The following is a 27,331-nucleotide window of genomic DNA, read 5'->3' on the forward strand; positions in this document are numbered from 1 at the left end:
AAAAAACAGTGTATATAGCTTAATTAAAAATACTTTATTTAGAAAATACTAACCATCATCTGAACTTGCAGCAAGTCGTAATTTTTTTGCAATAGTAACATCAGAGATCACTTATCACAGATCACCATAACGAGTATAATAATGAAAAAGTTGGAAATGTGAGAATTACCAAAATGTGACACAGAAATATGAAGTGAACATATGCTTGAAAAAATGGTGCTGACAGACTTGCTCGATGCAGGGTTATCATACACCTTCAGTTTGTAAAGCACTCAATTATCTGTGAAGTACAATAAAGCAAGGTATACCTCTGTAAGAATTTCAGAAATTTTATCCCATATTTAGAATGTTTAGTTTTTTCCTCCTATATCATGCACAAACTTGGCTTATTTTCAACCATTTTATAACTAGATCAGACTGTATTGGAAACATATGCTAGCAGTATAGGAGGTGATGTTTTTTTTAAAATAGGTAACTGAAAGTGAGAGCTTGCTGTTAAGTAGGGCAGTGCAGATAAATAGTGGGAGCAGAGAGATGATTCTCTTTTAGTGTTTTATGTATGAAATGAAACAGTTGAAAGCTGTATTTTTTTTTTAGACTTTTTTTTGATGTGGACCTTTTTTTTAAAAAAAATAAATTTATTTATTTGTTTGTCTGCTTTGGGTCTTCGTTGCTGTGTGCGGGCTTTCTCTAGTTGCGGCAAGCGGGGGCTACTTTTTGTCGTGGTGTGCAGACTTCTTGTTGCGGTGGCTTCTCTTTATTGTGGAGCACAGTCTCTAGGCATGCGGGCTGCAGTAGTTGTGGCACGCGGGCTCAGCAGTCGTGGCTTGCGGGCTCTAGAGCGCAGGCTCAGTAGTTGTGTGGCACACGGGCTTAGTTGCTCTGCAGCATGTGGGATCTTCCTGGGCCAGGGCTCGAACACGTGTCCCCTCCATTGGCAGGCGAATTCTTAACCACTGCGCCACCAGGGAAGTCAGATGTGGACCATTTTTAAAGTCTTTATCGAATTTGTTATAATATATTTTTTTTTATGTTTTGGTTTTTTGGCCATGAGGCATGTGGGATCTTAGCTCCCTGACCAGGGATCAAACCCACACCCCCTGCACTGGAAGGCAAAGTCTTAACCACTGGACCCCCAGGGAAGTCCCGAAAGCTGTATTTTTAAGAACTCTAGTTCACTAATTAAGTATGAGGATATAAAGTTCAGGTCTCCTAGCCTCTTTGTCTTTAAGGATAAAGAACATGAGACTGTTTTAGGTTGTTGCATAAACTTACAGATGTTCTTGGAAGTATTTGCAATTTAGATTTGGGAATTTGCTGTTGAGTTACTGAGTAAGCACACAGCAGTCATAATCATTTGTATATAGAGCATACTTACTTGATCCCTAAAACTAATCAAATTACAATTTCTCTGTGTTTCGATTATTATTGCTTGAGTCATTTCCTTAATAAATGTTTTCCTTGACATAAAGTATTTTTAGTAATTTCCCTTTATACTCTTAAATTTTGCTCCTACCAAGAAATTTGTCTTTTAATGTTACCTGAAAAATATGTAAAAAGCTTGTAATGTTAAAAAATATATATTCGTTCTAACCAGTTTAATATGAAATTTTCTTAACTTTTTTAGAGTGTTGTGTTTTTGTTTTTGTTTTGCGGTATGCGGGCCTCCCACTGCTGTGACCTCTCCCACTGCAGAGCACAGGCTCTGGACGCGCAGGCCCAGTGGCCATGGCTCATGGGCCCAGCCGCTCCGCGGCATGTGGGATCCTCCCAGACCAGGGCACGAACCCGCGGACCCTCAACCACTGCGCCACCAGGGAAGCCCTAGCGTGTTGTCTTTTAAATTCTCATATCCTTTTTGCTGTTTAGAGAGAGATGCTTTGAAAATTGATTTCTGCCTGTTTTATGTCAATACACATAATGGGCATTTCCCTCTCAAAAGTTAAACACTAGTGTTTGCTAAGATAAAAATACTATCTAGAAATTGTTATGTATTTATACATTCTGTAACTCAACCTTAACAGTTACAGAAGAATTCTATCAGAAGACACTCGAAAGAAAAGCACAAATATCGCTTCATAGGCATTCCCACATTTAGTAATGAGATTAGTTGCATATATGTTTGTTTACTTTAGGTGCATTCTTTGGGGAAAATAAATGTATGAGACTTATGAGTAATTTTTAAAAATTCTAATGTTTCAACTGGTATCAAGAGTAATGTTTGGTATTAACAAAAGGTACGAGAGTCACACTCTTGATTTAGTGTTTTTCTTGAGCTGTGTTACAACATAGGCCACACCATCGCTTTGTTGAGAAACTTTTTTTTTTCCAGCCCTACAGTTTTTGGGCTGTTTATATTTCCTTAAATTATGGTTGCAAACCAGCAAGTTGTTTTCTGAGTTCTTCTCTTTCTTTTAGTAGTTTGTCAAGTGTAACTGGTAACAGTCAAACTACATTTTCACTTGATGTGTTCCCCCAATTCTGTAAGTTCATTTAGGCATGTTTTCTGCGTTCCAGATTATTTCAGGCAACAGTTTTCTGAAGTATTTATCCATTACGTAACATGGGTTACCATTTTCCTCACTGTTTTTCAGTGTTTTATATTCCTTGCTACCAGTCCTCTGATTGCAAAACTAATGCCACATATTTAGGTTTTTGTCATGGTAGTCCCTCACCTTTGGTGCCAGTTTCTGTATCAGCTATTGCTGTGTAACAAACTACCCCAAAACATAGGGGTTTAAAACCACAGTTATGTATTCTCACTAATGTACCTACAGGTTAGCCAGGGGTTAGCCAATCTAGTCACACTATAAACCATAGTGTGGGTAGAAGTGTATTCTGTATGATTCTCATCCTATTTAGACCAGTGAGCCAGTCAAGGCATGTTCTTATGGCAATTAAAGAAGCACCAGAGGGCAAGCTAAATTTCATAAGCATATTTCAAGCTTCTGCTTGGCCAAAGCAAGTCACAAAGTGAACCTAAGTCAAAGGTTGGGGAAGTATATTTCACTTCTAATAAGAGGGACTACAAAGTCTGGATAAAGGGAGGGATGAACAAAACATGACGAAGCTACAGTAATCAAAACAGTGTGGTACTGTCATAAAGACAGACATGTAAACCAGTGGAAGAGAATAGAAAGTTCAGAAGTAAATTCTTGTGTACGTATTCAAATAATCTTTGACAAGGGTGCCAGGACCACTCAATGGGGAAAGGATATTCTCTTCAACAAATGGTATTGGGAAAACAGGGTATCCACATGTAAAAGAAAGAAGTTGGACCCTTATATACAAAAAATAACTTAAAATGGATTAAAAACGTAAGACCTATAGCTATAAAACTGCTAGGAAAAAACATAGTGGAAAAGCTTCATGTCACTGGATTTGGCAATGATTTTGTGGTTATGACACCAAAAACATAGGCAGCAGAAGCAAAAATAGACAAGTGGGACTATATCAAGCCTAAATACCTTTGTGCGTCAAAGGACATAATCAACAGGGAAAAGGCAGTTTATGGAATGGGAGAGAATATTTGCAAGTCATGTATCTGATAAGGTGTTAATATCCAGCATTATAAAGAACTCCTACAACTCCACAAAATATCAAATAACCCAATCTAAAAATGGGCAAAAGACTTAAGTAGACATTTCTTCAAAGCATGACATATACAAATGGCCAATAAGCATATGAAAGATGTTCAGCATCACTAATCAGAGAAATATAAATCCAAACCACAGTGAGATACCACCTCACATATGTTAGGATGGCTACTATGGCGAAAATAAAGAATAACAAATGTTAGTGAGGGCAGAGAAATTGGAACCCATGTGCACAGTTAGTGGGATTGTAAAATGGTGCAGTCACTATGGAAAATGATGTGGAGGTTCCTCCAAAAATTGAAAACGAAACTACCATATGATCCTACTACTACTTCTGAGTGTGTAACCAAAAGAAGCAATCCTACTTCTGAATGTGTATCCAAAAGAATCTAAAGCAGGATTTTGAAGAGATACTTGCACACCCATGTTCATAGCAGCATTATTCCTAATAGCCAAGAGGTAGAACCAACCCAAATATCCATTGATGGATGATGGCTAAGCAAAATGTGTTATATGCATAAAATGAATTATTATTCATCCTTAAAAGGAAAGAAATCCTGTTACGTACTACACCATGGATGAACCTTGAGGACATTATGCCAAGTGAAATAAGCCAGTCACAAAAAGACATACTGTATGATCCTACTTATGCGAGGTATCTAAAGTAGTCAAGTTCATAGAAGCAGAAAGTAGAATGGTGCTTTTAAGGGGCTGGTGCGGGGGGAGTAGAAAGGGGAATTGTTGTTTAATGAGTGTAGTTTCAGATTTGCAAGATGATAAAGTTTTGAAGATCTGTTTTACAACAGTATGCATATACTTAACACTACTGACTGGTACACTTAAAATTGGTTAAGGTGGTACATGTTATGTTCTGTTTTTCTACAGTGATTAAAAAAATGAGAGAGGGTTGAAGAACTGGGACCAATAACTCTATCTTCCACAGATACTAAAGTTATGATTCCTTTTATCAAGGAATTTACAACCTGGCAGGGAGTTAAACTAGTAAATAATAGTAATTCTATGATAAATATTATTATAAGCATAGAATATTATGGGAGCACAGAAGTCATGCTTAAAGGAGTCTTAAGGAATGATTAAGAAATGGAGAGAAATTTGTGGTAAACAGAGGGGTAGTTCTTGGTGGATTAAGTATCTGTCTAGAGAGTTTGGCAAGGGTCAGATTGTGAAGGGTCTAAAGGGCTGTGCTAAGGTTTTAGGGGTTTTTTGACTTAGTCCTGAAGGCATTGGGGAGCTGTTGATTTTGAGCCTCCCAGTTACATGATTAGAATTAATTTTTAGATATCTGGCAGTGGTGTAAAGAAAGATAAATTAGAGATTTTAACAGCTACTCAGACCTTAAGGAGGCAAAAACCAAAAAATAATAAATTATTTAAGAAGTAGAATCACTAGCAATTGGTGATAAATTAGCTGAACGTAGGGAGTTTCAGGAAAGTGAAAAATTTGGGATGATTTATATTTCTGGCTTGTACAACTATATACAGATATAGACTTGATAAGAAAAGGAATATGTTTGGGTAGAAATAATAGGTGGTTCAGATGTGGACTTTACAGTATTTAGTACTGTGTGCCAAGGACCTATTCTAGATGCTGGGGATACAACATTGAACAAAGGAAACAGATTCCTCCTCCAATAGCACTTGCAATCTTGGTGACTATAAGAAATAAACAAACTGTATAATATGTTAGATTGTGATTATTTTTTTAAGCCAAAACAAATCCCAGAAGAGGAATTGAGGGACAATTTAAAGTAGGGTGATCAGTGAGCACCTCACCTAGAAAGTCTTTAAACAAAAATCTGATGAAGGTGAATATAGCTATTTAGAGTGTTCCAGATGGAGTAACAGTAGGTAAAAAGGCCTGATGTGTTTAAGGAGCAGCAGAGAGGTCAGTTGAGGGAGAAGGGTAAGTATTAGAGGAAGACTAGTAAGAAATGAGATTGGCGAAGTAATAGGTATTGGGGGGTAGGCTGATGTAAGGCACCATAAGAAATAAGATAACTTTTATGATGTTACCCAAGTGTGATTCTTTTTCCCTTAGGAATTAAAAGTTTATTTTCATTATCTAGGTCTTGTTAAGACCGTATCTTAGTATCCTGTACCTGATTTTTGTTACAGCACTTACCATAACTGTAATTAAATGTGCTTAGCATAGTGTTGTGTGCTTTGCTATAAAATACTTTTTGAATAAAGCATTTTATACTTTTGAATAAAGGAATAACACTTGCCTTCACTTGGTGGTTTAGTATATCTGAATATAATACTAAGTTTAATGCAGAGTTGTTTTGAATGTGTGTGGGTGGGGAGGGTGACATGTATGTTTTGTTTTAAGCATTTAGAGTTAGGTTTGCGTTTGGTTACTTTTTTTTTTCTTTTGTCTATTTTGTAGTATAGGTTCCTTGCCACTGCTGAAAAGCAGTAATAAAATTGAGTTTATTTTAAATGAGCATTAGCAATGGTCTGTCTTTGGATGGATGGTTTTCTAAGTATATTCGTTAACATGTCTCTAATCTTGATTTGGTGATTATTTTAGATTTATATGTCGACCCTTGAACAGCACGGGTTCACTTATATGCAGATTTTTTTCAGTAGTAAATACTGTATAGTACTGCATGATCCATGGTTGGTCAAATCTGTGGATTCAGAACCTTGCATATGGAGGATGGACTAGGTTATATGGGGATATTCCATTGCATGGGGAGGGTTGGCACCCCTAACCCCCCTGTGTTGTTCAAGGGTCAACTGTACTCTTATATCAAAGCAAATGTCTGTAGTTTCTGTAATAACTCAACCGTAGTTATTCAAATAGACTTAGTTTTTTAATCAGAAGAAACAAGCTTAATTTATTTATTAAATAATGTAAATAATTTTATTTCCTATAATCATCAATTATATCTCAATAAGGCAGGAACAAAAAAATTGGCTAAATGCAGTGTGGTATCTTGGATTGGACTCTGGAACATAAAAAGGGCATAAGTGGAAAAATCTTGTGAAGAAATAAAAGACTGGCGTTAGTTAATAGTAGTAATGTGCCAATGTTAATTACTTGTTTGACAAATGTAGCATGATTATGTAAGATGTTAGGGGAAACCGGGTGAAGGGTATATGGGAACTTTCTATACTATCTTTGTAACTGTTCTATAAATTCAAAATTATTCTGAAAATAAGTTTTTTTTTTTAAAGCAACAACAGCTACTGGGATGGGGAAGAATACAGTAATCACTAATTAATGTATAGAATTCATAAATTTTTAAAATTTAAGAGTAAAATGATTCAGGTAGTACAGAATGGTATCATAAATTTAGAAAAAGCAAAGATCCTTGCTTAGTTACTCTAGTCCTGTTCCCTGGAAGTAACCAGGTTTTGTTTGTTTTTTATTTTTGTTTTTTAATTTTTTGTTTACTTCTTCTGGTGGTTACTGCCATAATTCCAGAGATGCTTATACCTCTAGGCCTTGATTGATGAACTTTAGACAGTGTCTCCTGACTCTTTACCATGAAAGATTTGTTTTATTAGTTATATTATTATTTTTTTTTTTGCGGTACATGGGCCTCTCACTGTTGTGGCCTCTCCCGTTGTGGAGCACAGGCTCCAGACGTGCAGGCTCAGCTGCCATGGCTCATGGGCCCAGCCACTCTGCGGCATGTGGGATCTTCCCGGACCGGGGCACAAACCCATGTCCCCTGCATCGGCAGGCGAACTCTCAACCACTGCGCCACCAGGGAAGCCCTTGCATATAACTTTGATTCTAGGATGCCTTCAGTTGTAAGACCATCGTTGCTTTAAAAAAACTATTCATTGGGGTTGGGGGGCGCAGTACATTAAATGCTTGGTTAATTGAATTCAGCCCAATTTCAGAAATACAAAAATGAGAAAATATATCTGTAGTTAATGTTTTTATATAGAGGGGAAAACAAACAAAAAAATTAGGTCATCTTTAATTCTATTGTACACCTAGATTTTTTTTCACCAAAGTAACCTTTTTTTCTTTAAAAAAAATTGAGACTATAAGCCTGCCTTTTCCATTAAACCCACTCCCCCACCTTTATTTATTTTGGTGGCTATATCATAATTGTAGGTGTGGGTGTACCTAACTTGTTTAACTGGTTCCTTTCTTTGCAGCTCTTTCTATTATAAGCAGTACTGTGAAGAACATTTCTTATAGCTAAATCTTTGCTCATATCTGTGGTTTTTGGGTTTTTTTTTCCCTTTAGATGATGAGATGGAATTTCTGGGTTAAAGAGAATGTACATTTTTGTGGTATAACTTCGTAAAAAAGAAAAGCAACGACTTTTTTTTGGCTATAAATCATTACTAAAATACAACTTTTTCTTCTTTATTAGTGAACACTTGTCCTGCTCTTTCACCTTTTTCTTGCATGGAGACAGCAATGTTTGTACCAGTGTGGAAATTAACCAACATCAACCTGTATATCTTCTTAGTGAAGAACATATCACCCTTGCTCAACAGTCTAATAGCCCATTTCAAGGTAGATTATTTTATTGGCTTAGTTATTTGATCTTTTATTGTTGTTTCAAGAAAAAATCCTTACTGAAATTGGTAGCGATTAATGAGATTTCCCCGATCTTTAGCCTAATGATGATTCTGATGTAGTTTACTTCTTTCCCATGTGAGTATTAAGTCAATGAAATAAGTTTTTTAATACAAATATTTAAAAAATTTCTTGTACATGAATGTTAGCGTAATTTAAAGTGTTTCTTTAAATAGCCTCTAGGTGGTGTACATGTTTATATTTTCAGAGTTATCTTGTGTTTCAGGTCACATAAGTCATTTTTAACATAGGTACACAGAACTTTTGATATAATTCTTACTGTGAAAGTGGTTGAACTCTAGAGGAAATATTTTATAAGATTGATGATTTGTTTTTAAGAACTGGCAGTATGTTCTTGTTTTAATTCTAAGCCTAGTATTTGCTCTTTAAAAATTTACATGGCAGCATATAATAAGTACTTAGATTTATTTACACACACACACACACACACGCACGCACACACACACATTATTTTTCCTCAAATTGCTTTTCCTTAGGGGAAAGTCAAGAGAAGTTGAAGGATATACAAGTATTCCAGTTTATGTAGGAATTCTGTCCATCTGAGATTTTTGGGTAGACAAAATTTTAAGTTTTTTATAATAAACTCAGTGTTGTACTTTATCTTCAAAATAATGAAGTACAATAAATTGATATTTTCTGGAATTGATCATTATGGATTTCTTTTTCTTCCTTTTTTTGAATTGCATAATTACTTGCTGTACTGTTCAGTGTCATCTTATTTGGTATAATCATCTTTAGGTACTTACTTGATATCTGTTTTGGGTTTCTAGTTATCTTAAGCCCATTTGGACTAAATGGCACTCTCACAGGACAGGCATTCAAGATGTCCGATTCAGCTACAAAAAAATTGATTGGTGAATGGAAACAGTTCTATCCTGTCTCATCTTGTTTGAAGGAGATGTCTGAAGAAAAACAGGAAGATATGGATTGGGAAGATGATTCTTTAGCTGCAGTAGAAGTTCTTGTTGGTAGGGATTCCGAGTATTTAATCCTAAGGGGGGAAATATGTGACTATATGTATTAGTTAGATTTTGCTGAATAATAATAACTCTGATACCTTAGTGGCTTTTAACAGCAAACATTTATTTCTTCCTTATTTCCTGCTTACAGTACATAAGGGCTGCAGTTTGGTTGTGGTTTGGCTCCTTGTGTCTTCTCATCCTTCAGCGTAGGTTCAAGGAGTACCCCAGTATCTGGGACATACTATTCTTACAAGAACAGAGTCCCTATTATTCAATAGGGACTGAGCCTAACCATATAAGTGTATTTAAAGCTTCTGCTAGGGATATGATGTATGTTGCATCTGTTCACACTCCATTAGGTAAAACTAGTCATATGGCCAAACCAAAGTCATTAGGGCAGGGAAATATATTCCACCTAGAGGGAAAAATGCTAAAGGTGGGAAGAAAATAATTATGAATGAATAATATTTGGAGGTTGGAAAGTTGACAGCGTGTGTGTTGCAGTATTTTAACATTTGGTAAGGCTGTTGCCTCTGATAAAAGACAGAAAATGTATACCAAAAGGACTTGTGGCTTTGATTTGCTTTGTCCAGGTCAGCGCTATTTAGGTTGGCTTTATTATATTTATCTTCTTACTTAGGGACCTAGGTTAACAAGGTAAACTATATTTGAGACATGCCAGAGACAAGGCAGAGGACATAAAGTAGGAGAGGCTGCATCGATCCTGCAAATACATCTGAAGTTCCTATTGGGTTGTGGCATCTATCACATGCGCTTACATTCCAGAGCAAGTTGCACAGCCCAGCTTAACAATGAGGTGAAGATGTATACTCCACCTTAGAGAGACATGGGAGGTGTGGGGAATGTATGGGTGAACAGATAATTGGTTGAGCAGATTAGAATTTGCAACACTGTATTTAATGGATTCATATGGTAAATGTTATATATGAGATTACCTTATTTTTTTTAATAAAAGAAATATCAGTATTCAATTTCAGTAAATTTATTACCAGAGTAGTTGTGTCAAAAACAAAAACAAAACACAAACATATATTTGGCTTTTTAAATAGAGGCATATAAAGAAGAAAACAGAAGATGGTCCGTATTTCTAGTGCCAGTTACCTTTGTTAAAGTTTTGAAATAAACTTGGTCAAATTTGCAAATAAAGATCTTTTTTTAAAAAAGAAATACACATTCATGGTTAGAAAATCCAAAAGCAAAAAGAGAAAGCTGCTTTCTTCTAAGTCTCTGTCTGTCACTAAAGGTAACCACTACTACCAGGCTCTTGTGGCTTGTTCAAGAAAAACCTTATGCCAGAAAGAGTACATTTATAAAAGTACATTAAATGTATTTTTATTTTAACAAGTGTGATCATATTATATCTACTTTTCCGTTATTGCACTTTTGAGTGAAACTAATCCCACTGCAGTCACAATAGTAATTGATTTTCTTATCCTTTTTTTTTTTTTCCTTTTAGCTGGTGTCCGAATGATCTACCCAGCATGCTTTGTTCTAGTCCCTCAGTCAGACATTCCTACTCCTAGCTCTGTGGGATCCTCTCACTGTTCAGCTTCTTGCTTGGGTGTCCACCAAGTGCCTGCTTCCACAAGAGATCCTGCTATGTCTTCAGTTACCCTTACACCACCTACATCTCCTGAGGAAGTTCAAACAGGTATTGTACTAGTTTGTTTCGTTAGCTCTAGTGATAAATCTGTTATCCTGAATATAGTAAACACTTAAAAAATAATTATTTTGGAATAATTTCAAACTTACTGAAGTGTTTGTAAGTACAGTGCAAGGAACTCTTCTCATTCAGATTCCCAAACTGTTAACATTTGCTCCATCACCTTCTGTCTATGCATACATTCCTTATAACTGATCTTTTTCTGAACCATTTGAGAAAAAGCTGCAGACATGATGCCCCATCATGGGATGATGCCCCATCACCCCTAAGTGCTCAGTCTGTTTCCCAAAATGAAGTACACTTTCCTATATGACTACTATTTAATCTTCCAAGTCAGGAAATTAACATTGATATAACACTGTCATCCAGTTCCCATTCCCTGTTCAAATTTTTTTTTTTGCTTTCTGTATTTTAAATAAAGTGACATGCTTTTTTGCCTCAAAATATAAGTAGGCTTACCAGATAGCTACTGGTAAGCTATCTATCCAGCTGTCTGTCTTACCAGGGCAAGTTATATCAGAAATTAAAAAAAACAAAAACAAAATAATGTTATTTTAAACCTACCTTTATTCTCCTACAGCCTGTTCTTTTTTGTTTTCAGTTGATCCTCAGTCTGCCCAGAAATGGATCACATTTTCTTCAGTATCTGATGGCTTCAGCTCTGATAGTACTAGCCATCATGGTGGGAAAATACCCAGAAAATTAGCAAATCATGTGGTGGATAGAGTTTGGCAAGAATGTAATTTGAACAGAGCACAGAACAAGTATGTATTTTCATCTTCAAGTTTAAAAATTGCATGTTGGTAGTTACTTGTAGATATTTAAAGTATAAACTGTTACTCATATGATTTTAATTGAAAAAATGGATTTTTAAAAATTCAACTTCAATGCTTAATTCAGGGTTACAAAAAATTTTATGAATTCTAAAGAGTTTTATAATTTCAAATCTTAGGAGGAAGTATTCGGCTTCATCAGGTGGTCTATGTGAAGAAGAGACAGCCGATAAAGTAGCATCCTGGGATTTTGTTGAAGCTACACAAAGAACAAATTGCAGCTGTTTGAGGTAGATTTTTTTTTCTTTTCCGTTTGGTTGATGTCGGTATATACATGTATGTGTGGTAGTTTCTTATGCTGTTGCATACTTAGGCCCCACTTTGTTTGAGATACCTTACGTAAACACAGTTAGGATTTTTTCCAAAAGGAAAAAATATGAGGAAAATAAAAATTCAGGAATACGGAGCTGATTGTAGAAGGACATACAAATGTATAGGTTCTTATACAGTTACCAGAGCTGGACTGTGAAAGCTTGGATTCATAGCCAAATAAAAGAATTTTATACTGAATTATGGAATATATAGCATCTGTAAGGTAAGAGGAACACAAGTCTCTTGAGAAAAGTGTTCATAAATGGCACTGTGCTTGAGAAATTTCTCCCAAGCGTTCTCATAGAAAAGATGATATATGATATACTGAGGTAAAATTTTTCTCAGTCTTTTTTTATAGTAAATACAATATTGGGTTTTGCGCAGCAGTTTCTTATAACATCCCTTTGGTCAAGCTGTAGGTGAAATGCTGAACTAAGATTCAGAAAATAAGATTCTACAAGGGACCAAAGCTGTTATGTAAAAATACAGGCTTTCTAATAGACTGTGTTGGTTGAAAGGTCGGTAGAAGAATGGATGTACTTGGAATTTTTTAGGCAATGATATTTATTTTATATATTGGGGATTTTGATGAGATTTGTTTATCACAGGCATAAAGATTATGTTGCCTAGCGTTTATTATTTTATTCTACAGATTAAAGATAGATCATATGTTTTTGCAGTCAAGTAAATAAATAATGGCATTGACATCCCTAACCATGACTTACAAATGCACAGTTGGCCACCCCTTCTTGTCATGGCCGTGAGCCAAAGGGATGGAGTGCTTGCAGGTTAGGGCTAAGGTTTTTCTTACATTAGCTCTGTTTGATTGAGTGCAGTGACAGACTCTCAAGTGTTCTGATGTGTTTTTGCATAGATTAAGTTTTCTTTTATATAGATTCTTTGGATTAAAGACTGTATAATTTTTTAAAGTCTGGCAACCTTGTTAAAAACTTGCCTCTGTTGTTGACAAGAGAGATTGGAATAAAAATATGGATAGATTAGCTCCTGTTTAACAGTTTAAAGTAGTAAAAACCACACTCACCTTGAGGGGGATAAAAACCAAACTTAGTCTTTGTTTTTGGCCGCGTTGGGTCTTCGTTGCTGTGCGTGGGTTTTTCTCTAGTTGGCAGCGAGCAGGGGCTACTCCTTGCTGCAGCGCGTGGGCTTCTCATTGCGGTGGCTTCTCTTTGCGGAGCACGGGCTCTGGGCCTGCGGGCTCAGTAATTGTGGCTCGCGGGCTCTAGAGTGCAGGCTCAGTAGTTGTTGCACGTGGGATTAGTTGCTCCGCGGCATGTGGGATCTTCCCGGACCAGGGCTGGAACCCGTGTCCCCTGCATTGGCAGGCAGATTCGTAACCACTGCACCACCAGGGAAGTCCCAAACTTAGTCTTGAAATGCAGGGCTTCAATGCATTATTTGACTAAGACCAGGGGTTGTTGGCAAACTAGGATCTGTTGACCACATTTGGCTCACCTATTTTGTATGGTGTGTGAGCTGAAATGATTTTTACAGTTGTAAATATTTGAAAAAAATGAAAGGAAAATATTTTGCGAAAGTTATGTGAAATTCTAATTTTAGTGTCCATAAATAAGAATTTATTGGGACAGAGCCACATCTGTTCATACACATATTAACTGGCTGCTTTTACAGAGTTGAGTGGTTACAAGACAGACTGTATGGCCCCCACAGTCTAAAATGTTTACCATCTGGTCCTTTACCAAAAAAAGTTTGCCAGTCCCTGGTCTAAGACCAATAGAATGCTTAAATGAAATTAGATTTTTCTTTCACTGTATTGGCATTTTTATCAAGCAGCTCTTCTTTTTTAGTTTCTAACCTAGGCATTGCTTTATTCTTTTTGAAAGATTTGGATTTTAAGTCTATTTGTCTAGAATAGTTGTAGAGGAAGACACTCAAAACGCATGTTGGTAAACGTAAGTTTTAATTCTTGCTCTGAGCCGAACTTTTATTTTTAAAAACATACTTTCTTTCCTAATTCCAGAAATTCCTCCTAGGTATTTAGAGCTTTGATATGATGAAATTTCCTATAATCTATATGTTCGACTAGCTTTGGTAAATTTACCCTTCTAGTAAATACAGTGTTTCTAATCATTTACTTTTTTATATTTTTCATAAGTAAGGCTTGAAACAGACTTGGAGCCACCCTATTATGTGTATCCTCTCCTGGTATAGAATATAGGAGGTAGCACATACATTGATAACTGACTGTACTAGTCAGCCAGTCTGTTCTCAAATCTATCCCTACATTTTCCCTGCTCTGTTCTGTTTTGCAGGGAGTTAGAATTCCTAGGCTCCCTTGCTTTTAACATGTGTTTTTTGGTTTTCACCCCCAGTTTTATTGCGATATAACTGACAAATGATATTGTATGATTTTAAGATGTCAGTGTGATGATTTGATTAGGCTCACTTGCTTTTTGGAGTTGGCTAGTTGGAGGCACTAAGAGAAGATTGGTTGATAAGAGGAGGAAAGAAGCCAGGGTATTTCCCCACCCCTTTTTTGAGCCAACTTCAGCAGCAGCTCTGTGTCCCATTAACAGCCCCTTCTTCTGTGGTCCCAGTTACCATTGGGCAGTTCCTGCTGTGGTTGTAGCACCATCCCAAGCTTCTGTGATCTGATGAGACTACTTCATCTTATTGTCCTTTCAGCCATAGAAGTGATTGAAGCTCCCCTGCTGTTACTGCTTTCTCCGTTACCTCATTTTCCTCTGTTTTGTTTTTTGATAAATGATTGTAGTACATTTACTCTGTGTGAAAGATAGGACTGGACCCTTCTCTTAGAAATTGATTTGAAAAAAAAATTGCATAAATATAAGCAGTTTGCATGATATATATGTGATTTTAAGAAATTTAAATTATACAAATACGGCTGAAGTACTGCTTGACCACTCTCTTTCCAAATCCTACTCTCTCTCCCTACAAGTAACTACTTGCCAATTAGGTATTATCGTTTCATGCTTTTCTCTGTAATATTGTATGTATATGTGTTTTTCCTCCCAACACATGAACATAATACAGATGTATTTGGCAGTTTATTTTTTCACTTCATGTGCCTTAGATCTCTCCATTCTAGTTACTTGTGGATCTGCTTTACTGTTTTAAAAAAACTTCTTGGCATTCCACTGAATGGAAGTACCATAGTGTATTTAATCATTCTGGGTTTGATGGACAAATAGGTTGTTTCCAAAGGTTTTTTTGTTTTTGTTTACTTTTTAAAAAATAATACTTTTGTGACTATTAGTTATTTATTAGATTTTTTTTTGACACTCTATGATAGATGATGTCCAAGGCTCAGGATACATTAGTGAACAAGGCTCCTGCTGTTGTGAAGCCTGCATGCTAAGGGGAGTGGGGCAGATAATTAGTTTTAAAAAAAAATTCTTAATCCTTTTAAAATTTAAGAGTGGTGAGTGCTAAGAAGGAAATAAAATCAGGTGGGTGATGTGATAGAGAGTTGTGGGCAAGGGGGCTATTTAAATACTTTGCTTGTGACTTCAGAAAGCTTCTACCAGTTTCACTCCCACTTCTTGCATATAAGAGTGCTGGTTTTTCTTACGCTTTCACTGATCTGAGAACTGTCCTTAAAATTATTTTTTTCCAATTATAGTAAGTGAAAAGCATAAAATTGTTCTAATTGGCATTTTTCAGTTGTTAGTGAGATTAAAAACTGCACATTTATGGATATTAGGCTTTAGTCTCGTGGAATGTTCATAAGAAAATTAGCACTTAGCAAGCTGTATAAGTAGAAAGCAATACAATAAATTTTAGATATTAACACTAAAATACTAGGAACTTCAACTAATAGGAAAAATAATTAAAGGAATCACTCTGATACTTTCAGGACAACTTCTTTTTTAGAAAGATTCTCCAACTTGGTTGACTTGTAATATGAAATTCAGTTGTCTCTAAAGAAGACTAGCTTTTAGAAGAAGGTCTATATAGAAGAAAGGAACTATGATTTAATGTTACCAAAGTTTTGGAGAGCCATTGCTATTCGTATATAGCCCAAATTAATAGTTTCTTTGCCTTATGGAAGGACAAAGGAATGTATGGCTGTTTACTTTTCACATCCCTTGTATACTTGGAATGTAACCAGGTAGCTCACCTCCGATTATTGGAGATTGTTTTTCTCCTTAGTGCCTTGCATAACTTGATGAGTTCTTAAACTTTCGGTTTCAAAGCTCATTTACACTCTTAAAAATTATAGGGTATCCAAACATGCTTTTATTTATGTGGGTCATGTCTATTTATATCATTTTAGGGAAATTTTAAAGCAGTGCTTAGTTTATTTAAAAAATAACAAAAGCCAGTACAAATTAACATGAATAAAATACTTTTATAGAAATCAACTATATTTTCCAAAGCAAAAAGCAGATTAGAGGACTTCCCTGGTGACGCAGTGGTTAAGAATCTGCCTGCCAAAAACGCAGGGGACACGGGTTCAAGCTTTGGTCCAGGAAGATCCCACATGCCGGGGAGCACCTAAGCCCATGCGCCACAACTACCGAGCCTATGCTCTAGAGCCCGTGAGCCACGACTGCTGAGCCCACGTGCCACAACTACTGAAGCCCACATACCTAGAGCCTGTGCTCCGCAACAAGAGAAGCCACCGCGATGAGAAGCCTGTGCACCGCACTGAAGAGTAGCCCCCAGTTGCCGCAACTAGAGAAAGCCCGCACACAGCAACAAAGACCCAACGCAGCCAAGAATAAATTAAAAAAAGAAAAAACTATATGTCATAAGATAACCTTAAAAAAAGAAACAGATTAGAAGAGATAGTTGACATTCTTTCCTTCATAAATGCCTTTAAAAATTGGTGGATATTTTACACTTACAGCACATCTCAATTTGTACTCTCCACGTTTTGAGTTCCTAGTTAGCCACATGTGACTTTGGATACCATTCTTGGACAGCACAGCTTTAGAAATAGAATTCAAAATAGGACTAATGTCTGGATATAGGGGAAAAAATATACATACACACATATATATAAATGTCTGATATAGAAAAGACAAGTTTCTAGTCAATATATTATTTTCTAACAACTGGAGGAGCTGCATTTCCTCATAAGGTAATGTGGTCCTTGTCATTGAAAATATTCGAAGAGGGGTTGGTTAGAGAAGGGGTTATTCTTACATTGGATAGAACCTACTGTTTGTTTTTTTAATGACCAATAACTTTATTAAATTTTTTAAAATGCTATTTAAAAAATATAAATAATGCACACGAATATAAAACTTAAAATAACAAGTTCTCCCTGTTATGCATGTATGTAGATCTGCCTGCCTGTTTTCTTTTCCACAAATGGAATCATGCTTTGTATACTGTTCTTCAACGTGCTTTTTTTGAAAAAGGGTTATCCTGGGTATCTTTCTTTATTAGCACATATAGTTCCACTCTCTTTTTTCTTTTAAGTTCATAGTACTCCATGATACTGTCGAGGTATAATGCTTTATTTGGCCAGTCACCTGTGCTGCACTCTTGCCGAAGACTTTTTTTTTTTTTTTTTTTTTTTTTTTTTTTTTTTTGCGGTACACGGGCCTCTCACTGTTGCGGCCTCTCCCGTTGCAGAGCACAGTCTCAGCGGCCATGGCTCACGGGCCCAGCTGCTCCGCGGCACGTGGGATCCTCCCGGACCGGGGCACCAACCCGCGTCCCCTGCATCGGCAGGTGGACTCTCAACCACTGCGCCACCAGGGAATCCCTCTTGCTGAAGATTTTTAAAGCAAATCTTAAATACCGTCATTTCACTCCTACTTCAGTATGCAACTCTAAAAAATGTTAATATTTTCTTATGTAGTTATAATTCCATTATCACACCTGGTAAAAGGAACAGTATTTTATTGGTATCATCTGATACCTTCTACAGATATGTCTCAGAAATATCTTTTTGTAGTTGGTTGGTTTGACTAGGATTCAAATAAGGAGTAGACATTTGATTGTTAAGTTTTCGAGGTCTCTCTTTTAATCCTCTTCCTCCTTTCATGACATTGACTTGGTTGGAGAAACTAGGTTAGTTGTTCTATAGAATGTCCCACATTATGGATTTTCTCAATTTGTCATGTATTTTAACTTGTTCTTCTGGTGTCATTTAACTTCTTTTATCCCTTGCATTTCTGTAAATGGAAGGTAGCTCTAGAGCCATGTCCCCTAATACTAGCTATGTTTGTAACCACTAGTGACTATTTAAATTTATTAATTTACTTGGCTACACCACTCGGCATGCAGGATCTTAGTTCCTGGACCAGGGATCGAACTCATGCCCCCTGCAGTGGAAGCATGGAGTCTTAACCACTGGACCACCAGGGAAGTCGCTGTGGCTATTTAAATTCAAAGTAACTGGATTTAAATAAAAATTTAGCCCCTCCATTGCACAAGTCACATTTCTAGTTCTCAGTAACCACATATAGAACATTTCTGTCATCACAGAAAGTTATTTTGGACACTGCTGATCTAGAGGCTTAATTAGGTTCAGGTTTAATATTTTTGGCGAGAATACTACATAGGCAGTGCTGTGTTGCTTTGTATGGTGTCACATCAGAAGAGACATATGCCTGGTTATCCCACTTTTAATAATGTTAAAACTAAGAAGGTGGGGATCAGCCTGATGCCGTCATTGTAAAGTTCTAATCATGTTTACTATGAATAAAGACAGTTTTTCTTCTTCTTTTGAAATCTCTGATCTCTTTTTTTTTCCTTGACTTATTGCATTGGCTAAAACTTTCAATAAAATTGTTGAAAAGAAATGTTGAGAGTTAATATTCTTGCTTTGTTCCCAGTCTTTGGGAGAAAATATTTAGTCTTCCATCATTAAGTATGATGTTAGTTGTAGTTTTTCATAGACGTCCTTCATTGGACTAAGTTCTAATACTTGCTTGCTGCATCTTTTTATATGAATAGGTGTTGAATTTTGTCATGTTTTTCTATATTTATTGAGATAATCATATGGTTTTGTTTTATTCTGTTACGTGATGAATAGTATTGGTTTTTTTCTTGTGAATGTTACACCTTACATTCGTGGGACAAATTCCATTTGGTTATGATGTATTCTCAGTTTATATATTACTCATTTGCTCATTTTGTTAATGATTTACATCTGTTTTCTTAAGGAATATTGATTTCCTTTTCTTATGATGTCTTTGGTTTTGGTGTCAGAGTAATGATGGATTTCTCCTGTGTCCTTTTGACATAACTGCAGTTTTCTTTGATAACTTTCATGCTTTTTTTCCCCTCCTGTACAATAAGAGGTCCCAGGCTCTGTACAAAAGGGTGTCTCAGCATGTTCCCTCAGTAGAGAGGGTTCTTTGAAAAAGTGCCTGCCACTGCTTTTTAATAGTCTTTCAAGTTACCTCTGATATAACAAAACCATTAATAAAGTATATTGTAAAAAGAAAACAAACAAAAAAAACCTAATGAATGCTTAATGCTTTAACTCCAAATCCCTACAAATTTTTTTTCTAGTTTTTTACTTAAAAAATATTTTATAAACATTAATATCAGTTGAGTTTGGAAATCTCCAAGTACACAGTATTTTTACTGCACTGAAAGAAATCTTAAACTTTGAATAAAATTATTAGATTTTAAGGTATATAGTTTTAAATTCTTCAATTTAGAATTGCTTCACATCATGAGGAATAAATTCTTTTAGGTACTTCCTTTTCTTTTTCCTTTCCAGTCAGCTTATTCTTTCTGTATTGGTAAGCCTTGGGAGAAGGAAGGTAGGTATGGTATGGGGCATCAACCAGTCAATTCCAGAACTATCCAGATGGATATAACTACAATCTTGATTGATCTAAGTTCAGTCCAGTAGAGTAAGTTTCCTAGCTGGTTGCTGTAGGATTGTAGATGATGACTGAGCTCAGCCAAGCTGTTGACATTGATTTATAACAATTACTAATGGTAAAATATCAGGTACATTCATAAATGAATAAATTTGAGGACATTTTATACCTTTTTCTATTAAAATAACTAGAATCTTATCTCTGTATTCATATACTAAGATATTTAGATTATGTAAGGCAGGTCATCTTTGGCTATCTGTTCACATGTTAAATGAGGATGAGAGATTGGCTTTTATGAAGCTTTCTGCATGCTCTTAGTTTTAGGTCACTGAACAAAGTATTTTTTTTTCTATGTAAATTCAAATAATTTTAGGATTATGTGTGAAAAACAAATGACATCCAAAATTTCTAATGCCGTTAACTTGTACACTCTGATATAATAGTTATACTATAAATCAACCTTTCTTTTAACTTTTCAGGCACAAAAATCTCAAACCAAGAAATCCTGGACAACAAGGACAGGCACCAACTTTAAGTCAGCAACAACAAGTACTTCCGAAGCACAAGACCAATGAAAAGCAAGAAAAGAGTGAAAAACCACAAAAACGCCCCTTGACTCCTTTTCACCATCGTGTATCTGTTAGCGATGATGTTGGCATGGACACAGATTCAGCCAGCCAAAGACTTGTGATCTCTGCTCCAGACAGTCAAGTGAGATTTTCAAACATCCGAACTAATGATGTAGCAAAGACTCCTCAGATGCATGGCACTGAAATGGCAAATTCACCTCAACCACCCCCACTTAGTCCTCACCCATGTGATGTGGTTGATGAAGGAGTGACTAAAACACCTTCAACTCCTCAAAGTCAACATTTTTATCAAATGCCAACACCGGATCCCTTGGTTCCTTCTAAACCAATTGAAGATAGGATAGACAGTTTATCCCAGTCTTTCCCAGCTCAATTCCAGGAAGCTGTAGAACCTACAATATATGTTGGTACAGCAGTAAACTTGGAAGAAGATGAAGCTAATATAGCCTGGAAGTATTACAAGGTCCCAAAGAAAAAAGATTTAGAGTTTTTACCACCTCAACTTCCAAGTGATAAATTCAAGGATGATCCAGTTGGACCTTTTGGACAGGAAAGTGTAACATCAGTTACAGAGTATGTATTTTTTTTAATAGTCACTATTATAATTTAAGGGTGGAAATGATGTAGGTTCTTAATAGTAGGACTCCAGAATGGTTTCAGGGTAGGATTTACAATAATAAATCCTTTGAGTATTAATTTTGCATAATTTCTTTACTGTGTTTTTTCCTCAGGGGAACTCTTTATTATGAAATATTTTAGTCACAGAAAAGTGGAGAAAATAATAACATTTATCCATCAACAAACTTAAGAATTTTACATACAGTTAGAACCCCTGTGTACTATTTTTCTTCCTCCATTTTTCCTTCCACTGTCCTGAATTTGGTATTTATCATTTCTATACATGTTTTTATTCATGTAGCTCTAGTCAATTCATTTTACTTGCTCTCTAGTATTTGTTATTAATATGCCATAATTTATCTACTCTCTTGAGATGGACATGTTGGTTATTTTCAATTTTTCACAAAGGATGTAGCAGTAAACTTTTTGTACACATTTCCTTGTGTACTTATATATAGAAGAATTCCTCTAGGGAATACAGCAAAAAGTGGAATTGTTGGGCCACGGGGTATGTCGATATTCAACATGAAGGGTTGTTGCCAAGTTACTCTCCAAACTATACTAGTTTACACCCTCATCAACCAGCAGAGTATGGGAATAGCTGTTCTACATTTTCCTCAGTACTTGGTATTATGAGACTTTTAATTTGGTTAATCTGCTGCATGCAGAATGGCCTGTTATTGTCTTACTGTGTTTTAGATTTCTAGTGAGGTTAAGCATCACTAAAAGTGTTTACAGGCCTGTATATCATATGTTTTAGTCTATTTTCGTTTCTTTTTTTCCCTGATTTATTCTTTTCATATTCTGGTTATTAATCTTATATTAATTATATGTGCCTCGGATATCATTTTTAGTCCATTTTTTTTTCTTTTCTTTTCCTCCTAATTATTCTTTGTATATTCTGGCTATCAATTTTGTATTAGTTATATGTGCTACAGATACCTTCCTCTGTTCTGTGGTTTGCCGCCTTTGTCCACAATATGTATGACATACTTTGGGGCAGAAATAGGGTTTTTTTCAGGTCTCCCTTTACTTTCTGTGTTGTTCTGATTATATTTATTATCTGTCCCACAAGCTTTTTGCATTTTTATCTATAGTGGGTTTTTAAAAAATTTTTATTGGAGTATTAGTTTACAATGTTGTGTTAGTTTCAGGTGTAAAGCGAAGTGAATCAGTTACAGTGTTTTTTTAAGGGTGAAAGTCAACCAACCATTATATTCATTTTACCGTTATATTCATTAAAATTGTCTACCTATTTATTAATGCAAGGCCAAGTAGTTTGCAAAGATTACATTTCCTTCTCTATCAGTCTCTCAAACTTTTAGGGTCTTTAGCTTAGAATGTTGAAATTTTGCAAGAATATGTGTATACATAGTGGTCTTTTATTCAGTCCTTGTACTGAACTTTTGAGGAAGGCTGGTTCAATTTGAAGTCTTTTTTGTCCCGTCACTGGGAAGTTACTCTTTTCTTGGAAAATATCTCCATTTTTTTCCCCCATTCTCTGCAGAACCTCTAGAATGAATTCAGATGTTGAACTTCTGTATTTTCTTTCATTTTCCATCTTTTTTTCCGGAGGGGATTCCTCAACTTCTAGCCCTTTTCTTAAAGTCTTAATATTTGTTTCTCATGTTTTTTTAATTTCTAAGCTTTTTTTTTTTTAAAATAGCAACCCCTTGTTTAATGTCCTGTAACTTTTTTTCCTTTAGAATTACTTTGAGTCTTTTTCTTTACTATACTGATTCTCATATTTCTTCTTACTGTTTGAGCTTACACATTTTAGAATGAGGGAATGAATAGATGAGCTGATTGGAAATTTTGTGTATAAAGGCAGAGCCTTGTTGATTGGCAGGACTTAACTCACTCAACAAATATTTTAGAATGAACTGTGTATCAGTTCCAGAAACTTTGCTTTATGGTAATGGGGTAGGGGATGTTTAGGAGGGGAGACCTTGTACCTAAACTTCCAGGATGAAAAGGATCTTGTGCCTTCACCAGGTAGTTTATTCATTTTTCTTAGAAAAGGAACCCTTTCAGGACTGGGGGGCAGGGGCAGGGGAATAAATCAGGAGTTTGGGATTAACGTATACACGCTACTATATATAAAATAGATAAACAACAAGGACCTGCTGTATAGCACAGGGAACTATATTACAATATCTTGTAATAACCTATAATGGAAAAGAATCTGAAAAAGAATATATATATACACACACAAAACAGAATCACTTTGCTGTACACCTGAAACACACAACATTGTAAATAAACTATACTTCGATTTTTTAAATGGTTATAAAAAAATAGGAACACTTTGTTTCTCCTTTTTCAGCTTTTTTTCATTTCTGTCTAGAGATGTAAGTCCAGGTTTTCTCTGGTTTTTAGGCAGTTTGGCTCTCCTGTTGTTTATATAGTTTGCCCTTAGCCCCCTCTTGCATATTGTAAGCCACGAACTTTCTCTGCTGTGTTTCGTTGATTTTGAGCTTCCCTGAGACTAAGTAAAATTCCTGATCTATTTATAGCTTCTTTCTCATTTTCCCTACTGTTAGAGATGTATTTTCTTTTAAAATTTCTTGGTTATTATTTTAGTAGACAAACCCGTGTGCTTCATCTAGCACTTTGAATCTTAAAAGCATTCTAGTATGACTTTTTTTTTAATTAAAATTAATCTGGACTTGAAATTGAGGGACTTCAGAATACCCTTATGATCATGGAAGATGACTAACTTAGTTAATAAATTAGTCAGCAGATTTCTTGAAAGCAAATGATGTCTTGGAAGCAAGCCTTAAAAGGTCTTAATCTGTGCTGGATGTAATATAAAAATCCAAGCTAACTTCAACTCTTGCCTGAAACTGTTGGTCTCCTTGATTCTATACTTCTCTTTATGTAGTCTCTATACAGCAGTCAGAGTGATCATTGTAAGTTAAATATAATGTTACTCATTTGCTTAAAACTCTTCATATTTAGAATAAAATCCATACTTCTGCCCTCATCTGTAAGGTTCTACACAATCTCCTGCATACCTAGTTCTTTACTTGTATTTACTGCTCTCCTGTTTGCTTCCTGATTTAACCACACCAGCTTTCTTGCTATTCCTTCAAAAAAGTTAAGGTCATTCTTCATGGCCTTTAGAATTGCATTACGGGGTGGGGGGAATACCTCGCCCCTTACTGTTCAGTTGAACTCAAAAGTTACCTTCTTAGGAGGTATTTCCTTGATCACAGGACCTAAACTGTGACCTCTCTTTAATCCCCAAGTCACAACCTATCATGTGTACTACTTTCATTTTCTCCATATATATAGTTATCTGAAATTATATATTTGTTAATGGTCTCTTCCCTATTAGAATGTAAGCTCTATGAGGGCAAGGACTTGGTCTTGTGCACTACTGTGTTCTTCCAACTTACATGCACGCACGCGCGCACGCCTTCCCAGACAATCCTAGGCACATAGACATTCAGCAAATGTTGGATGAATGAAATGACAATATGGTCCTAGATTACTTTATGATTTTAAAACATTTCTTTCTAGGTGTTATATTTTCTTATTTAATGTATGTAAAAATGTAGTGATGTAAATATTTTCAGTTTTAAGAACTTTAAGAGTGAGTTTTTATGGACATATTATATTCATTGGGTTTAAGAATTCTAGCCATAACTTTAGTTAGTGTATTGGCTGCTTGTGTGCATGAGCATCTAAGTGAAATGAGGGTCTCTTAGAGGTTAATACAGCTTAACCTTAAGAGTCGGTTCTAAAAGTACTTTGGCATTTTTCTCATTGAAGAAGAATGAGAAAGAAGCATAGTGTATGCTGAGTAGAATGGTTCTGGGTCATGATTATGTAAATTAAGAAAAATACATGCCTTTACCTGTTCCTGGTCACCATCTTTTTCTGCCTTATAAAAAGAAGACATAAAAGATTGAATAGAGGTTTTTTTGTTTTTAAAGTTGAATATGAATACAGTTTTGGTTATGCTAGTTACTAAAATGTGTGTTGTGTCACAAATTACTTGTAGGTAGAATCCTTGTTTTCATATTGTAATACTAGATTAGGATAGGGTAGATATCACAGAAGGTCAACCATCAGAGTCCTCACTGCTATATGAACTGAGAAATATTTGTGGAATACCCCTGTTTTATACTTGGTAGGTTAGAAGTTTTGGTCTTACGTTTTAATCATCTAGATGATTTTATTTTATCTTCCTGAAGTTACTGGCAGTAGTTCTCAATTGGAGCAGTTTCTGGCCGCTTCCCACCCCCCACCCCCACCCCCAGGTGACATTTGGCAATGACTAGAGACATTTTGGTTGTCACAGCTGGGTGTGTGCTACTGACATCTGGTAGGTAGAGGCCAGGGATGCTGCTAAATATCTTAACAGTGTATAGGACTGTCCCCCACAACAAGGAATTTTCCAGCCCAAAATGTTAGTAATGTTGAGGTGCCTTAATGTTACAAATAACTTACTCTAGAGTTCAAGTTTCTGTTAAAAGTTATTAAATTAGATACACCAAACATGTTTAATGATTAAGTTTCACTAGGGAGCTCTCTCCCATACTGCTTTAGTCTCCCCAAACCACAGTAAAATACCTGGCATGGTCTTCAGTGTTCGTGTTATGCTAAAACAAAAGTTATTTTTTCTCATAGTTAAAAAGATCGTGTTGGAATAGCTTATTAATTCAAGTACCTGCTCTTAATATTACTTGAGATGGGATATCATGTGAGGGTCAGTCATCTCCTTGTAGCAAGTTGGCAAAGCCAGTTGACAAAGTCAGATGATGTCCCTTGTCATTAAAAATAAATTCTAAGAATTACTATTACGCTTTCTTAATGTCATTTAAACAATCTTAAATTCTTTGTAGAAGCATTCTGTATTTTTAAAGATATAATATGATCAAACATATTTCTGGTAATAAGAGTAATCCATTCAGAAACCTGGTTTGTTTTATATAAAAAAATTTGTGAATTTGTGTTACCCAGTCATTGTAAATTTCTATTATCTTTTTCCATGCTTTGAGTTTTGAAAATGTTTTAAAATATATAGCAGTTAATTTTAATGAGGTTAATTAGAGGACTGTTGCAACTTCTATATTCTTTATCCTTTCTTAGGAAGATTATCTTTCTTTTTTAATTCATACTCCTCAAAGATGCACTTTTCCAGTTTGAATAAAACTGAAATTTCTATAATATACAAGATACTGTAAGGCACTGTTGGGGTATAAAGTAAATTTGGGTCCTGGCCTTAAATGAAATTGTAGTCTAATGGAAAATAGTATTAAATTCTCTGACACAGCTATATATATATAAGATATAGTAGGGATGCAGAGCCAGAGTGGAGAATAATTCCATTTATGGAGATCAGAAGCTTTATGTAGTTTTGTATGGATAGATTATAGGGTGCTGCTTAGTGGTTTGGTGTGTTATGGTGAGAAATGAGACCTAAAGAGTGGGGTAGGGTTATATAATGGAGTGGCAAAATATTATTTATAAGGTGATACAGGGGCCTCATTAGGAAATTAGAAAGACATGGTAGGGATGGAGGGATTTTATAGATGTGGAGTAGACTAAAGAACTTTATGGCCAATTAGATATATAATGAATGCAGAGGGACAAGAATGCATCAGTAGAAATTTAAAAATGGTTTCTTTATAGTAGTTGACTTCTACAGATGTGTGCCTTTTTAGAAAATTATGGAGGAGAAATTTAGACCTTTGTTTTATTTATGTTAAGTGACAACTCAGTTTTCATTTGGCATAAATAAATGAAGTTTTCCATTGATTGGTATTAAGGGGTGGGCACTAGGCTTTCATAATAGGTAGTTAAAAAGAGGTACTCTTTTTCAGTTTTAGATGGTCGTGGCTGCTTAACTAGTGCAGAGAAATTACTTCATCATTTCTAAGCATTTCCTTTATTCTTAGACTTCATGTGCAGCAGTCGATGCCAAATATTTTAGCAACTACTTTAAAGCAAAATTCCTTTTCTAATTTGTTAGAATTTATTTGGAGGGCAGAGAGAGGTTGGGGCTGGAGCATAGCATATCTCCCACACAAGATATACACATCTGTGGCAAATATCTTTATTTTCTTTTTGCTTCTAATTATTTTTAGTTTCTTTATTAGTTAATGATAACATCTATTTTAGAATAGTGGCTTAAGACCTTGTAAGTTTTAAAGAAAGCAAAATTTCTGCCAAGAAACATTACAGTTGTTTTTAAATATATTTTTTCAAGGGTCTAGCACTTAGTTTAGTAGAATTTGTGCCAGCCTTAAAGAGTCTGTAACTCTTGATTCAGAAGGAACCTTTCTAAACCCTGAACAAAGAGCTGTACTTGAGCATAGTTCTTATTATGTCTTGTTCAG

The 27,331-nt window shown here is 35.5% G+C and overlaps 1 protein-coding gene across 3 annotated transcripts in view; it reads left to right on the plus strand.

Moving 5' to 3' along the window:
* Nucleotides 1–27,331, plus strand: part of MED13 (mediator complex subunit 13) — a 246,604-nt gene that overhangs the window by 170,274 nt on the left and 48,999 nt on the right. For all 3 annotated transcript variants that reach the window (XM_079905383.1, XM_079905384.1, XM_079905382.1), the window contains 6 exons: nt 7,957–8,102; nt 8,957–9,154; nt 10,626–10,820; nt 11,434–11,596; nt 11,785–11,895; nt 20,253–20,936. In XM_079905383.1, the coding sequence (XP_079761509.1) occupies nt 7,957–8,102; nt 8,957–9,154; nt 10,626–10,820; nt 11,434–11,596; nt 11,785–11,895; nt 20,253–20,936 (1,497 nt within the window). The remainder of the gene's footprint in view (nt 1–7,956; nt 8,103–8,956; nt 9,155–10,625; nt 10,821–11,433; nt 11,597–11,784; nt 11,896–20,252; nt 20,937–27,331) is intronic.

The sequence above is a fragment of the Stenella coeruleoalba genome (genome assembly GCF_951394435.1).
Source record: "Stenella coeruleoalba genome assembly, chromosome: 19".
Lineage (NCBI taxonomy): Eukaryota > Metazoa > Chordata > Mammalia > Artiodactyla > Delphinidae > Stenella > Stenella coeruleoalba.